The sequence below is a fragment of the Notolepis coatsorum genome (assembly GCF_963971535.1).
Source record: "Notolepis coatsorum genome assembly, contig: SCAFFOLD_1709, whole genome shotgun sequence".
NCBI classification, from domain to species: Eukaryota; Metazoa; Chordata; class Actinopteri; order Aulopiformes; family Paralepididae; genus Notolepis; species Notolepis coatsorum.
The window spans coordinates 20,896-38,182 of NW_028171499.1; the positions used below are offsets into that span (position 1 = coordinate 20,896).

Here is a 17,287-nt window from a genome sequence, read left to right on the forward strand (position 1 = left end):
AATAATAATAATAATAATAATAATAATAATTTCTTATAGCGCCTTTCATGAGACCCAAGGAGCTCACAAGGTCAAACTCTGGATAGCCTCTGGGATAAAAGAGAAATCTGTTATTACCTCCAGGCAGCTTTTATTGTACCTTCTCCCAGAGAGGGAAGGAGAAATCTGTTACAGAGGCTCCGGGACAGTGTCCCCCGGCGACCCAATGACCCTCTCCTGATAAACACCACCTGAGGTCTCGTTCAGATCACAGCCTCGCCATGACCCTTTAACATGGCTCTGACGTGACTCGCTCTTATCATTTTAAGATAAGATAAGATAAGATATTCCTTTATTGATCTTCTTGGGGGAAATTCGGGCGTCATAGCAGCATGGGGGAGGGGGGAGGGGGGGGTACAGGTATGGGCAGGGTAATAGTAGAAAGATATAAATACAGGCAATACAATTAGATCTGAATATAAAATATTAGAAAAGGTAAACCGTGTAAACAATATAATTAACTGAATATAATATATATATATATATATATATATAAACCATATAAAGGTGCAGATGAGGGTCTGTATGCACAATCTGTTATATTATACGTTACGTTTTCGTGCGTCATGTTTCATGTTTCAATGTCAACTTTTTGACAATATCTTTACTATTTTTCTACTCCTTTTTTTTAAAGATACATTTTTTTGCGTTTATCGCTTTTTTACTACTGGGCAGTCCAGTAGAGAGAGAGAGAGAGAGAGAGAGAGAGGAGGAACGGGAGACAGAGTGGGGGGGGGAGACATTCGGCAAATAACGACGGGTCCGGGAGTCGAACCCGGGTCGGCCGTGTCGCGACTCAGCGCGTTATGTGGTTCGCCACTGGGGGCGCCTTTTCTACTCCCCTTTAAAATGAAAATGAAATAAAATATATAAACGTTCTGGTATTAATTATTACGGCAGCAAACCTCAGCCGTCTCGTGCTCCAGGCAGGTTCAAACGAAAGCTTAAAAATGACCTTTGACCCTGCAGGTCTGGTTCTGCCCACACCGTGAACACGGAACAGAGCGCTTGGTAGTTTGGACAATAACTGAGTGTAGTGAAGCCCAGTGCCAGTATAACGGTTTGGTAGCTTCCAGTCTTATTTAAATAGATATAATAATAACCTATAGTAACCGTTGCCTACCAAAGTCTAGATTCCCGACAATCATTTTAGCGACTGCGGCGCGCCGTAGATACCTCCATTACGCTGAATGTTAGATATTTGATGTGTTTTTGTAAGTAAATAATAGTAATAGTAATAAATAATTTTCGGGGACCATGCTGGGAAATAAGTGTTGTCACTTTTTGCACGTCATCCCTTGGATTTGTCGTGTCTTTGGATCCATAAATAAATAAAATCAATCAATCAATCAATCAATCAACTACAAGACGCACACACACACACACAGCACTTCCAGTGCTTCCAGTAAGCGATAAAATGCGAATGATATCATAGGAGTTAGAGCGCGTCGTCACAGCCTCCGTATAGGTCTGTCGCTCCGCTTCCGCGGCTGTGTCACTGGACGTGTCTGACTGTAGCTCTAGTCACAGCTCACTTCACCGGGAGACAGACACGAGCCAGCTGGCGGGGAGATGTCACGCTCTCTGCGGATGACATAACGCTCTCCGCTTCCCCTTCGGAGCCTTGAGAGAGAGAGAGAGAGAGAGAGGGACGGGCGGACATCAACACGCCGAAGCCTTTTGATGCTCGGTTGACACGTTGAGCCCCCTTTTCCCCCTCCCCCTCCTTTCACCCCCCCTTTTCCCCCTCCCCCTCCATTTCATACGAGCGGTATTAGTTTCCGCTGCGTTTCGGGCGGTTCCTTATAATATCCTGTTTCTAGTCGATGCTGAGCGGTTTAGTCGTGTATAAGCCACGCTCAAAACATGATTTTACATATTTACATAGTCATTTACATGGGGATGTATCTTTTGCTTGTTAGGTAAAACATGGACGGCACACAGCGGCTTAGAGCGGTGAACTCGCAGGAAGCGTGGGTGTTAAAGATGGGAGTATATTATCCGCCGCTCGATGCGTTTGGATACGTCTTCATGAATTAACATAGTAAAATATATATATCTATGTTTAATGAAGTGCATTGGTGATACTTCCTTGTTGCACTTTATGCTGTATTTTATTAGAGAAGGGAATTTCTATGGATTTTGTAAATTCATCTTCAAAGGGAACACAGGTAAGGCCCGTCTGATAACCCAGCAGTAGCGTGTATCAGGAATAGTGTTTATATATATAACTCTGTGTAGCAATGAGATGCAACAAAGCAGAAAGAAAACCCACGTTTGCCAGAGAGATTTTGTTGTAGTTGTTGACAATAAAGTACAAGTAAAAAAGTTCCTCTTGTTTCTGTGCATTTAATGTTCGAACGTGGCTCTTGGTCGGTTGCAGGCCTCGGTGGTCTTCAGTCAGCGTTGTCCACTGCGGTCACTGCCTCCTGGCAGAGAGGGTCCAGTTTGCCATCTCCACCTCGGGGAACAGAACAACAAGGATATCATGTGTTTATTGTTCTCTATTCCTCTATGAGGCATAACGGTTCATGAGCATTTCGGGTCATTATTAAAAGGGCTGACCCATATTAGTCGATTAGTCCAGGGGTTCCCAAACTTTTCAGGCCGGGACCCAGAAAATAAGGCGTCAGAGAGCCGCGGCCCAATGCACATCGTCTGGCTTTTTTTTTTTTTTTTTTTTGCCAGGCGACCGATTTTTTAAGCCAAATATCACTTCAATCCTATTAAGTTAGTTCAAGTTAGTTATTCATTTATATGTGCTATTTATGAGAGGGCTAACTTGTTGCAAAATAATAATGATAATAATAATAGCCTCATTAAAATACTATTGTTGCTTCGGTTGTTTTCAGCGTTTTATATGCATAATCTGTTATTTAGTTTGAAATGTTCATTGAAATAAGTCGATTTTTGTTTTTGTTTATTTATTAAGTTAATATAAAACCATATAGTCACATTTTAGAATACAATAGAATATAATTTTAGAATACAACTAGAAACACTGTCCTGGCCTGCTTCCAAGTTCAGTGGCCTGACAAAAAAAAATAAAATAAAGAAAATAAAAAAAATAAAATAAAAAAAAGATTCTTTTAAATTTTTTAAATTTTATTTTATTTTTTTTTAATCATCTCGCGGTCCACCCGTGGCTGCTCGCGGCCCACCTTTGGGTCGCAACCCCGACTTTGGGAACCACTGGATTAGTCGACTAATCGGTCGAAAGGAGCCGTAGTCGACTGCCAACCTCTTAGTCGAATACAAAACAAAACAAAAAAGATTATAATTTTTTAATTTTTAATTTTTTTTATCATTCTTTCCAAAAGAAAAGAGGCCTAGAAGCGTGGCTAACGCTAATGGCACGCATACCAGAGGCTAACTGCCTACGAAAACAGGCACAGAGGCACTGAAAGAGGATTTCACCCATCAATGAACACACTAGACTAGACACATATCAAGATGTATCCATCAGTGGACCAATTGCATGCTTTTGCAGAGGACAAGAAGCCTTCAGTCGACTCCTTCAGACATTAAGCACCCCCCACAGCCCAAATGAAATGATAAAAAAATAAAAATAAAAAATATATATTATACTTTTTTTATTTTTTATTAGTCGACCAATAGTCGACTAATGGCTAATTTTGGCCTATCATAGTCGACCATCCAAATCCTTAGTCGGGGACAGCCCTTAACCTTTATTTAAATTGACCAGGTTCAGGTTCAGGTTTTTATTTAGACTCCGCAACATATACAGATCATTAATCCAACATACATTGTTGTCAAGGATAGTAACGAAAAAGCCTCTTGACTTATTTCCATCGTTGTCCTTGGGTGTCAAGGATGCTAGAAACACACAACTCATTACAGAATTAATCACAATTATTATCTTTGCATAATAATAATGGCACAACCCTAAATTAATACAAACAAAGCACATTTGTTGTTACAATGTTCATTTATGTCGAAAGTCAGTGAGCTTCAGGAAGCACCCTCGGGGGAGGGAATTTGGGGGATGGGAGGGAGGGCGGAGAGTGGGGGGTGGGAGTTAAGGATAGGGTAGTGGCTTAGGGTTTGGGCGTGTGAGGCAGTCGAGGGATCCACCCCTCCTTCCGTGCACGTCGCCAGTCGTGCTCGTGGGGGGGAGGTTTGCGTGAGGATGGGGAGGGGGGGGGGGGGAGGGGGGGCCTGCCATCCATCTTATCTTCAGACAGTCAGGCAGGTCAATTAACACATTCCCGGCCATTCGCGTATATATACGTGATTGGGAGCCAGCGCTTGACGGCCAATCAGGTATATATATATACGTTTTTAACTAGTTTTTTTCTTTTATTCGATTTTAACATCCTATTCAATGTCACAGAGCTGTATTTTGGCTGGAAAAGGCATATTGGGACTCGGAAAGTGCTGTACTGGCCAGATCCTGGTATTGGCGCTGTCTCGAGAATGCAGTTTCTCCTGTTGGACACTTGGTGTCACATTTTTTTCACTCCGGGCGGACTTTTTCTGTTAGTCTGAAGCGAGGGCTTCACCCGATCGCCTGGAATACTTTTTGCGACGGCGAATTCATTATGCTGTAAAGGAATATGGCATCAGCCAATGGACTATATGATCTAGCAGATGGCGATCAAATAACTGGGAAATTCTTTTTGGAATCCAACCGGCCCACGGTAAGAGCGATTCGACTCGACGCAATCTGCCCAGAGGCTCCAAAATTCATCCTTGGTGATTTTAATCACTGTCGCTTGAACACGACTTTGAGGACATATGAACAGTATGTGACCTGTGCCACCACACAGAGGAACTCTATCTGATTCCCATGTACACACCCACTTTCAGGCGGCTTCCGCGGGTGGAGAAACCAGTGAAATGCTGGTCGGAGGACAGCATCTCCTCCCTTCAGGCCTGCTTCGAATGTACAGACTGGGACTGTTTCTTTGCCGCATGCGGCGATAACATTAATGAACTTTGTGACACTATCTCCTCGTATATCACATTTTGTGTAGATTCCATTATCCCGAGTAAAGTGGTTGTTATTTATCCAAATAATAAACCTTGGATAACCAAGGAGTTAAAAGCAGTTATCAATCAAAAGAAACTGGACTATTGTACGGGTAATGCCCTAGAGAAAAAGGCTGCTTCTAGAGAAGTTTGTATTGCTATTAAGAAAGCCAAACAAATGTATAAGGACAAGATAGAAGCTCAATATAGCAGTGTAGACCTCAGAGCCGCATGGCAAGGTATAAAGAACATGGCTTCCATAAATACAAATACTAATACTGGGAGGAATAAATCCACTACTGTTAGAGGAGTAAATAGCACTGACTTGCCAAACACTTTTAATTCCTTCTTCTCCCGCTTTGAAAGTTCTGACTTTTTAGAGAATATCTCTGCATGCATGGAGTCCCTGGAACCCCAAAATGAAATGGTTATTTCCCAAGATTGGGTCACAGCATCATTTAAAAAGGTTAAACCAAGAAAAGCTGCTGGCCCAGACTCGTTATGCGGGCGCACCCTGCACCACTGTGCTGATCAGCTTGGTTGGGTGTTTTCCAGACTCTTCCAGATGTGTGTAGATCTAGGTCAGATCCCCACATTATGGAAGACGTCAACCATCATACCCATCCCTAAGTCAAAAGATTCAAAAGAATTGAAGGACTTTAGACCAGTGGCGCTTACCTCATTAGCAATGAAGGTTTTTGAGAAGTTTTTAAAAAACACTACTATGTCTTTTATTGAGGGTAAATTAGAACCCCTTCAATTCGCATATCAGCCAGGTAAAGGGGTGGAGGATGCTATGCTCTTCATCTTGGACATTGTGTATAAACACCTGGAAACACCTGGAGCTCATGCTAGACTTTTATTTGCAGATTTCTCCTCTGCTTTTAATAAAATGCAGCCCCACATTTTAATTGAGAGGCTTGACTCTTATTTTAGTCTCCCACACCAGCTTCTCATGCTGATTTTAAATTTCCTCACTGAGAGGGTCCAGCAGGTCTTTGTCAATGGGCAGATGTCCAACATGTTGATTTCCAACACTGGCTCCCCCCAAGGTTGCGTTTTGTCTCCCCTTTTATTTATTATGTACACGGACAGCTGCAGATCGCTTCATGACCAAAGGCATCTGGTTAAGTTCTCAGATGACACTGTCCTGGTATCTCTACTGCAGCGCTCCGAAACTGATCATGGACCTGTACTTCACGACTTTGTGAATTGGTGTGATGAGAATTACTTGGACCTCAATGTCTCTAAGACTAAGGACATGATAATTGACTTCAGACACAACCCCGATCATCAAGCCAGTGTAGCTAGTGTAATTCACGATGAGGACGTCCAGACTGTTGAATCGTACAAATACCTGGGAACTGTGTTTGATTGTAAACTGAAGTTCAACCTAAATACAGAGTCTATTGTTAAAAAAGGTCAGCAGAGGATCTACCTGCTAAGAAAGCTGAACTCTTTTAATGTTAGTGCGAAGATCCTGAGCACTTTTTATAGTTCTTTTATTGAAAGCCTCCTAACTTTTTCTTTTATCTGCTGGTTCAGTGGCCTGTCTATTAAAGATAGGAACAGCCTACAGTATATTGTGAAAGTGTGCTCCAAAATAATTGGAGTAAAACAGAGAGACCTATGTTCTCTCTGGACGGACCAGGTGGTCATGAAGGGGACGAGCATCACTAACCAACCCCTCCATGCTCTGTCTCAGCGGTTTTCACTGTTGCCTTCTGGCCGCCGTTATGACGTCCCACCAAGTAGGACCAACCGCTACGCCAAATCTTTTGTCCCCTCGGCTATCAGACTTTTAAACACAGACGGTAGTCATTTTAAGTAGCCTTTTGCACTTGGTTGTCTGTTTTTACTTTTACTTTTATTGCTGGATTGTATCACATGGAGTGTTTCTCTTTTTATTTTCCGTGCTGTCGTTGAGATGTTTTGTTGTTTGTTTGTCTGTCTTTGTTGCTTGTGGTGAAGCTGCAAATATGAATTGCCCCACGGGGACCAATAACGTTGTCTGAATCTGAATCTGAATCTGATTTGACGTCAATTTCAGCCTGATCGGACCTTGTTCTCATAGCCATTCCCATATGTTGTTGTAATAACGAATGCCGTTATTGGTAATCAATAATCAGAAATGACTTCCCCCCCCCCCCCCCCCCCCCTTTCATGCATTCATGGTGGAACATGATACCGATCATATGCATTTAGATTTTTAACTGTAGCTTGTGTAGGGACGAAACGCCAATCGATTAAACGGTATTAGCTTAGTGCCTTGTAACTAGCCTTGCAGGAATTATCCCAGACCATTCCGATACAACACTCATATTCATCACAGTATAAAACGGGAACGTATTGATGAAAAACAATTTTCTTTATGGCATATTGAACGGAAGGTTCATACTGTCAATTGACAATGACAATGGATACAGTAGCTATAATATAAAATATAGATTTAGCTCTACAAACAACATGACGCAAAGTGAAAAGTTGCAATGAAAAGCTGGTGTCCCCCATTTTCAATTCATCATAACATATATGACATACAGATAGACAGTACTGCTACATCTATACATTTATGACATACCAGATTTACAAATACAGTACTGTTTGTGATACTAAAAATTCTAAAAAAGAGAGTATATACATTTGACGTAGAAACTGTACATTGGAGCAGGTTGGGTAGGTGGTTCGGATTGAAACAGTTGATCGCCTGCACCCTTCCAACGGGGAGATCTAGTTGACGCACATTGACAGTGACTGCTAGATAATTGGACAGTGACGGTGTCTCGAGTCACTAGAGGTCCACGCCGTTGCTTTGTTGCTTGTTCTTCAAACTCTTTAGCGATCCTAGCGATTTCTGGCCCTGCTATCATCCAGCGTCTGAGTGCTCCGGGATTTGCCAGTCAGTCCAATAGCCCCACCAGAACCTTTGACCATGGCATTGTTTTGTTCATGGCACTGGTCAAGTGCCATGGCAGAAAACATGTGGTTGCTGGTTTTGTGCACCACAAAATGTCCAGACCTGAATTCTGCTAGGACGTCTTTCCGCAAGCGCCATCATGTCACGGATGTGTACGGGAAGCCATCTGCTGTAGCGTGTGTGATCAAGGGGGCGAACATCCAGGGCATGATCTGTGTCAGGGATTCCACATACAGCTGGAAGTCGCCTTCACGAATGGACCGGATGTACTGCAGGACGAGAAGCTGCAATGACAGGGTCTTATGCGGCCAGTAGTCAAAGTGTGAACACTGGCTTTTGATCGCTCTATGCACCACTCCTCAAAGGATAGACTGTCAGGTGGTCATGGCATCTGTATCATCAGATATGCACTCTTCCTTGTATGCTTGTTCCAGGAGTGTAGAGAGGCTCGCAGCCCGTGACCCGGTGTGCATGGCGGGGGTCTCTGTGACATGTTTGGCATGTATGAAATAATTGGCTGTTCCAGAACTTGCGATGTCAGCTTGGTGGACCAGGGGCATTGGTCCAGCCACTGTCTTCTATCTAGCCAGTCTCCCAGCAACTTCAACATGGCCATTTCGATGTGTAGATGTATAGGAAAAAAACGTATACGGACAACCGAAAGGAAAATCTATCTTACCTGCTTGTCAGTTGATTGACAGTTGAATGACAGTTGTGACAGTATAGGTGCTGTGCATGTGAACATATGGGAGAATGACAGGTGGGTTATATCATGGCATGTAATTCACTTCAGATAGCCAAGGTAGACTACTGTATATAAGTAGGCTACATAACTAAAGTCTCACCAACTAAATAACGTTGTTGGGCTTGGGAATTTCAAACTGAGTGAAAATGAAGTGAAAATCTTGAAATTCTGGTTCCTCCAGGGGGTCTGTGAAAATGGTCTAGGGGGTCACAGTGATAATTATGTGCTGGGAAGGAATACAAATTTTTATCACACATCCCAGGAAATAATAACCAATAGCTGAATAATACAAAGACTACAAATAAATTAATCAAATCATGTTTTATAAAACATTTATATTTTGATGTGTTTTTGCCTTGACTTTAACATAAATCTATTTTCTTGAATGCTATTGGTCTCAAAGGTATCATCAACAGAATGGGCACCCTAAAGTTGGTGGGAAATGACACCTTAAGTGTTTTACTACTGTGTTCGGTTCCAAAGTTATGAATTCTTGAATATTTTGGGCGGACATATTGGATTTGACCTCTCCCGGGCCTCAGAGGTCAAATCTGACTTCCCTCCACATCTGAAAATAAACCTCATGGTATAAACTTACTATGGTAGAAGTTTCATGCTTTTATGAAAAAGTGCACAATTCCTTTGATTCAAAGGCTTAATTAACCGCTGCACTATTTCCCCTGTTGGACACTTGGTGTCACATTTCTTTCACTCCGGGCACTTTTTCTGTTAGTCTGAAGCGAGGGCTTCACCCGATCGCCTGGAATACTTTTTGCGACAGCGAATTCATTATGCTGTAAAGGAATATGGCATCAGCCAATGGACTATATGATCTAGCAGATGGCGATCAAATAACTGGGGAATTCTTTTTGGAATCCAACCGGCCACAGGTAAGAGCGATTTGACGTCAATTTCAGCCTGATCGGACCTTGTTCTCATAGCCATTCCCCTGATCAGCGTATGTTGTTGTAATATCGAATGCCGTTATTGGTAATCGATCATCAGAAATGACTTCCCCCGCCCCCCCCTTTCATGCATTCATGGTGGAACATGATACCGATCATATGCATTTAGATTTTTAACTGTAGCTTGTGTAGGGACGAAACGCCAATCGATTTAACCTTATTAGCTTAACGCCTTGTAACGAGCCTTGCAGGAATTATCCCAGACCATTCCGATATAACGTTCATATTCATCACGGTATAAAACGGGAACGTATTGATGAAAAACATTTTTCTCTTTATGGCATATTGAACGGAAGGTTCATACTGTCAATTGACAATGACAATGGATACAGTAGCTATTATTGTAACGGGCTGGGCGATAAAACTATAACGATTTATTTTTCTCTTGTCCATTTATTTTGTTTGCTTTCTAATTTAAAATACAGTTTGAAACCGTCTGTACACAGTAGGCTCTGTGTGCTAGCAGAGCTAGTCTGTAGTGGTTTGTCCACCAAAAAATAGCCAAAATATAGAAAAGAAACTAGCAGAGCCAGAACTGGTCAACTCCCCTGGAGCCACAGCCAACTTTTTTTGGTACTTTCGCTTTCAAACCAGCTGCAGCCTGAGAACTGGAGTGTGAGGGGATGTAACACTAAAGATGGCAACAACAAAGAATTGCTGCAAAATATGTTAAGCTGTAAGCTTAGCTTGTAATGCTTTTCTTTATCATAAATCGATCAATAGAGACCGTATTACATGGGGAATCATTGGAAAGCCACACTCATTGGCTACAACCCTGTCCAAGATCTTTCGAGATCGCCAAATGATTGACGGAGCTAGAGCCCCGGGAGTCGGGGGTGGTAATGTGTACTTTGGCGCACGCCTCACATATCAGCATGTAACTCGAGAACCGCTGAACAGATTTTGTCACCTGAAAGGGCAATCCATACCCCCAAATCCCTAGATGTTCCTAGATACCAAGAACATGCTAATTGACCTTGTAGAAGTGGAGCAATCTTCCCATTTACCTAGGCATGTACCTTTAGGCAACATTTCTTAAAATAGGGCTACAGCTTAACAGGTTAAATAATACATTTTAAAAAAAAATCTTTTTTATTAATACTAACAAAAATATCGATAATTATCGATATCGAACGATATGACAAATGTTATCGTGATATATCGTGATAATAACATTTTTGGCCATATCGCCCAGCCCGTAACCAAACTCACCGAACTCGAGCTGCCTCATGTTGCAGACGTAGACGCTCTGACCGTTGACCATGAGCTCCACGCTGTTCCAGTCCTTAGTCTCCTCCAAGACACAGCGGTGGCCCCGGTCCTGCAAGGCAGCTGGTCGAAACACAAAGACATAGGCGGTCAGGTGGCGTAGCGGAGATTGCGTTCGTCACCAACCCCGGAGACGCTGGATTCGCCTGTTCGAATCCAGCTCCCAGCTCCGGGGTTGTCACCAGACGTGTGTCGGAGGAAGCACGTGGTAGCCTCCACTCTCCCAGACCGACTGTGGGGGGTAAGTGCGCAGCGACCAGGAAGGGGATTGGGAATTGGCATAACGACTAACATTGGGATGGGAGAAAATCTGAGGAAAAAGGAGGGGGGAAAAGATAAAAAAAGAAAAAAAACACAAAGACATAGTAGGCTATAGACCGACCAGTGGTTCTCAAACTACGGGTCGCGACCCAAATTGGGGTCACGGCCAGGGTATAGGTGACAGTGGGGCATTGGAAAGTAAATGCCGCACTACCAAACGGTTAACCCTTTCACTGCGACAATACGGGAGGTTAACCCTTTCACTGCCACGCGACCAGAGGTATACCGCTGGCAGCTGGATTCGATCCCACTGTCTCTGCGGTGGTATAGGCAGACGGTTAGTTCGCTGCGCTACCCGGCCGCACCCCCTGTAATTACATTTTCTACTAAATATGCATGATCAAGTTCGTGCTTTTACGTTGAAATGCGCATTTATGAGCCCTAGAGGATGCACCCTATTGATTTTGGTGACCCCATGACCTTTCCTCTAGCGCCACCATTTGGCCAAACTAGTGTATCTCGAATACCTTTCATTCAAATCTTTTCTAATTTTCTGTGTGCACAATCGTGATACCTCGAGGAGGAAGCCTATTGATTTTGGTAGAAAAACAGTAGGAAGATAATAAACGTTATAGACCTTGCTTTAGATATTTTCTACATTTTCTTTTCGTAGGTTGTTTTGGCAGACATGTTTCCCATGACATCATTTTAGCTGTGTCTGCAACTAGAATCAGGAGGTACACTTTGGCCTGATGGTGGCGCTAGAGTGGCGAAGAAAGGCCATGGGGCTACCGAAATCAATAGGGCTCTTCCTCTGGGTGATGAATGTGTACGGCAAATTTGAAAAGATTTGAATAAACACTATTTGAGTTATTATTGAGTTATGTTCCAATCAATACCAATCAATAAGGACTCCTATACATTCCTGTGGTCAAGGACACACAATAATAAAGGTTTGTGAACATGAAAAAACAAAGCCTCCCTACCTAGAAACTGTCTTGGACCTGTGATAAAACTGTAGCGATTACTATGGCCATCAGTCTCAAAGGCTCATATTCACAATTAATTTAACTGTCCTAGACCATAGGCAGTGGTGGAAAGTAACTAAGTACTTTTACTCAAGTACTGTACTTAAGTAAAATGTCTAGCTACTTGTACTTTACGTGAGTATTTTCCTTTTAGGGAACATTTATCTGAATCCATCAGTTACTAGTTACTTTGAAGAAAAATATTTTGCATAAAACACATGTATGAAGATTATCCTTTCACATTTGAAGCCTGTCAACCTCAAGAGGATGTAATCAGAGCAGCATAACTGGACCACATACCACTTTAACACAACCTTTAATCAGAGCAGCATAACTGGACCACATACCACTTTAACATCACCTTTAATCAGAGCAGCATAACTGGACCACATACCACTTTAACATAACCTTTAATCAGAGCAGCATAACTGGACCACATACCACTTTAACATAACCTGTAATCAGAGCAGCATAACTGGACCACATACCACTTTAACATCACCTTTAATCAGAGCAGCATAACTGGACCACATACCACTTTAACATAACCTTTAATCAGAGCAGCATAACTGGACCACATACCACTTTAACATAACCTGTAATCAGAGCAGCATAACTGGACCACATACCACTTTAACATAACTTTTAGAGGCCAATGGATCGAGGTTTGAATGCCCCCAAGCTCTGGAATACACAAAATCATGTAGAATGCATAATTTTACTTTAGATACTTAAGTACATTCAATAGAACATACTTCCAGAGAGTGGTGCACTCAGCAGCAGAGCGTACTACAGGTATTGCACTACCACCCCTGCAGGACTTATATAACAGGAGGTGCAAATCCAGAGGCAGTAGAATAATGAAAGACCCCCACCACCTAGGGCTGGGCGATATGGCCTAAATATGATATCACGATATTTTCTGACCTTTCGGCGATACACGATACACATCACGATGTTTTTCTTTTTTACCCCAAACAATTCATTATGAGGCTTACCAAGACAGTATTTGATTTTGCAAGCTAACATTAAAGACAAAATAAAATACCCATGCATTTAGCATTTTTATATTATATATTAGATTTAGATTATTAGATTATATATTGCATATATTTAGCAATGAGATATTATATGATTTAGATATGAAATATGATTAATTGAAAATGGGGGACCCTGATGTAAACAAGACTAAAGTCTTTCTCTGGTCTGCATCCCCTTAACAATTGTATGTATTGAGCTGTACTGTACCCATTCTGCAATATGTTAATAACGTTTTAAATCAATCAATCAATCAATAGCATTTTAGCATTTTTATGAAACTACTGTATATATGTATGTCTCTAAATGTTTTGATGAATTGAAAATGGAGGACCCTTATGTAAAAAAGTCGAAAGTCTTTTTCTGGTCTTCATCCTCCTGTACTGTATTGTACCCATTCTGCAACCCTTTAACAAAGTCTTCACTCATTCATTCTGACGGAAACATAATAATTTTGATTGACAGTCGAGTCTGCCAATTACGTCACAGCGCTTGCACCCGCCCTGCTGTTCTTAGCACCAATCGGCAAGCTTCCTGACTTCCTGAATGTCCTGTGTGCTGAACAACGTCAACAAAGCTACTAACGTTAGCTCCCCGCGGCCGTCGTGTAGGAGACCAGTGCTCTACAAGATGACTAAATGAGGCATAATGATTTTACTACAACGAATGTTATAATAAAAGCCTTTCCATACATCTGTCTGATTGAAAACTTTATTAACAGACCGCGGAATGGGCATATCTCAGCACGGGCTGAGATATGAACGAGTAACGTGTGGACAGATTGACGCGACACAATCCTCTTGGGCAAAACATGACGATATCCACGATACGTTGAAAAAGTGTATCGTTAATGAACTGTACCCGATATTTATATAATATCGTCATATCGCCCAGCCCTACCACCACCCCAACAACAACCTGTTCAAGCTGCTGCGGTCAGGCAAGCACCTACGTACACACGCGGCAAGAACAGAGAGACTCCGGCTCAGCTTCTTCCCCCAGGCCATCAGAACACTGAACACTGAACTCTCCACTCACAAATACACATGAGCACATACAGACACACACACACACACACACACACACACACACACACACACACACACACACACACACACACACACACACACACACACACACACACACACACACACACACACACACACACACACACACACACACACACACACACACACACACACACACACACACACACACACACACACACAATCACAATCACAATAAACAAAATGTCACTTTAAAAAATAGAAAGTCACTTTAAATGAAGGAGGTACTGTATAGTATAGTTTAGATATATTAAGAGTTAAAATTGTATATTGTATAGTGTATATAGGAACCAGTTTCTCAGGAACTTAGCATGTCTTTTTTTTACCATGCATATCTTGTGTCTTACCTATTTTCTTTTTTCTTTTTTTTTTATCCACTTTTTCTCCTCTTTTTCTATTTTTCTCCCATCCCAATTCCGCTGTGCCAATTCTCCCCTCCCCTGTCTTGAACGTTGCTCGCATATGCCCCCCACTGGCCGGTTGTAGGGAGGATAGAAGCCTTGCATCACGTGTCCCCTCCGATACACGAGGAGGCAGCCTGTCACATCTTTTCACCTGCCAGCGCGGACTCTCATTGGCGAGGAGTAACGTGTGGGAGGCTCACACTACCCCCCCCCCCCCCGCCATTTCCTGTCTCTGCTGTGCAGGCGTCCCCCAACCGACCTGTAGGAGTCGCTGTCCACAACGTCCAGATTACCACCCATCGACTTCCACCCGCTAACTCTACCAATTGAGCCAGTATGACGGCCGGCCCAAGCCGGAGGCAACACCGACAGCCGGTTTCGAACCCGGTGTCTCTTGCGTTGGTGACGAGCGCAATGTCCGCTGCGCCACCCAGCCGCACCCTCCTATTTTATTTTTTCTATGCCTATTTTATTATTGTATTTTGCACAATCAATGCTGGCATGACCACCCGCATTTCACTGTATGCCCTGGTATGTATGTGACAAATAAACCTCTTGATTCTTCTCTACTTTTCCTTAATTCGAATGGAGGACTTTTACTTCATCATCAATGTGGAACGCCCTACCCACAGCTGTAAAGGAATGTGAATCATTACCCACCTTCAAAACCACTCTCAAAGAGCACCTACGGGAGACTGCAATTCTAAACTGGCCCAGGTAAATGTCCAAACCCAACCCCCTCCAATGTACAGTTCCCCCCCACCCCGCCTAACCAACCCCCCCGCCCCCATCCAACCACCTCCAATGTACAGTTCCCCCCCCCGCCCACCCACCCCCTCCAATGTACAGTTTCTTCCTCCTCAAATGTATATCTTTTTAGACTCTTTTTGTACTCTGGTATGTCATAAATGTCTAAATGTAACAGTACTGAGTATACCTGTATGTCATGTATGTCATATTATGTCACTATATGAATGTAAAATGGGGGACCCTGATGTAAACAAGACGAAAGTCTTTCTCTGGTCTGCATCCCCTTAACAATTGTGTGTATTGAGTTGTACTGTATTGTACCCATTCTGCAATCTGTTAATAAAATGTTCAATCAATCAATCAATCAATCAATCAATCAATCAATCAATCAATCAATCAATACTTTTACCAGAGTAGCCTACTCATTTATCTGGGTATTTCTACTTTTACTTACTGTAAGTAAAGGAACTGTGTACTTCTTCCACCACTAAACTAACCATAGTATATTATAGGGTTACCTTTTCAGAAGTATTCTGTTGCTATTCCGTTGCTAGGGGAACAGCTTCGCCATTGTTTATTATTTACTTTGCATCATGAAACACAAAGGGAGGGGCATATTCAGAATGTTTCCCGTGGCAGATGTGAACTTTCATTGCCCTTTATAATTTGGGTCAATGTAAGTTATTATAACTTAACACTATTACATCTGCGTCGCGTTTCGTTGACCTCGTCTGACAGGGCGAGCGGTCAGATGATCGATCAGATGTTCGTTAACAACAACATACCTTGGAGACCCTCCAAGCGAAACGTCCTGTGCGCCACTAGTCCGCACGACTCGTATGGTCCGTAGCGCACGATTACGCGTGCGTGTGGAGGCATTGTTGTTGCATGGATTTGGTAATAATAAACCAACGTCTCCCTCCCTCCACCTCCTACTTATTAACCTAGTTCCCAGATTAGGAAGCCAAGCCACGTAGGAGCCGACTCCACCGCAACGCGTCTCCTGGTTTCCAAGGGAATGACGTCACTCACGATGCAACGAGTTTGATTGATTGATTGATTGATTGATCGATCGATTGATTGACATTTTTATTAACAGATTGCAGAATGGGTACAATACAGTACGGCTCAATACACACAATTGTTAAGGGGATGCAGACCAGAGAAAGACTTTCGTCTTGTTTACATCAGGGTCCCCCATTTTCAATTCATCATAACTGACACACATGACATACAGATAGACAGTACTGCTACATCTATACATTTATGACATACCAGATTTACAAATACAGTACTGTTTGTGATACAAAAAAAGGCTAAAAAAGAGAATACATTTGACGAAGAAACTGTACATTTAAGTCAACGCAATATTGTCCGCGTGAAGTTAATTAAAATGCATATTTTAATTTGGGAAACAGAGTATTGTTTAATAGAAGATATTCCTTTATTGATCCTCCCCTTGGGGAAATTCAGTTTACAACATCTGACCCCCCCCCCCCCCCACCCCACCTCCACAACTGCCATCACGAAATAACATGAGAGAATGTCTATACTATAGCATTATAAATCTATGTGTATATTATACTGTACATACATAGACAGAACATTTAAGATGCAGCACTGAACGGCACAGGAAGTCCTTCATTCCAACAGCCATCAGACTATAACAACGCATCACTGTGCCTCCCTGAGCACAGGGTAGTGACAGCACAAACTCTGGTCATCGTCCTGGACCTTTGACTTATGACCGGTTACATCGACAATTGTATCACTGTACATTTTACTGTAATTTTTGGCTGTATATTTTAGAAT

General features: G+C 42.4%; 1 protein-coding gene across 1 annotated transcript; it reads right to left on the minus strand.

The window, feature by feature from the left end:
* Positions 1–2,435: 2,435 nt before the first annotated feature.
* On the minus strand, positions 2,436–16,354 carry LOC311248253 (UPF0728 protein C10orf53 homolog; the record flags this gene model as incomplete). Its single annotated transcript, XM_084339171.1, has 3 exons — positions 2,436–2,500; positions 10,871–10,990; positions 16,261–16,354. 3 exons carry the CDS (start codon positions 16,352–16,354, stop codon positions 2,436–2,438), a joined length of 279 nt encoding a protein of 92 aa, XP_084195297.1.
* Between the last annotated feature and the right edge of the window lie 933 nt (positions 16,355–17,287).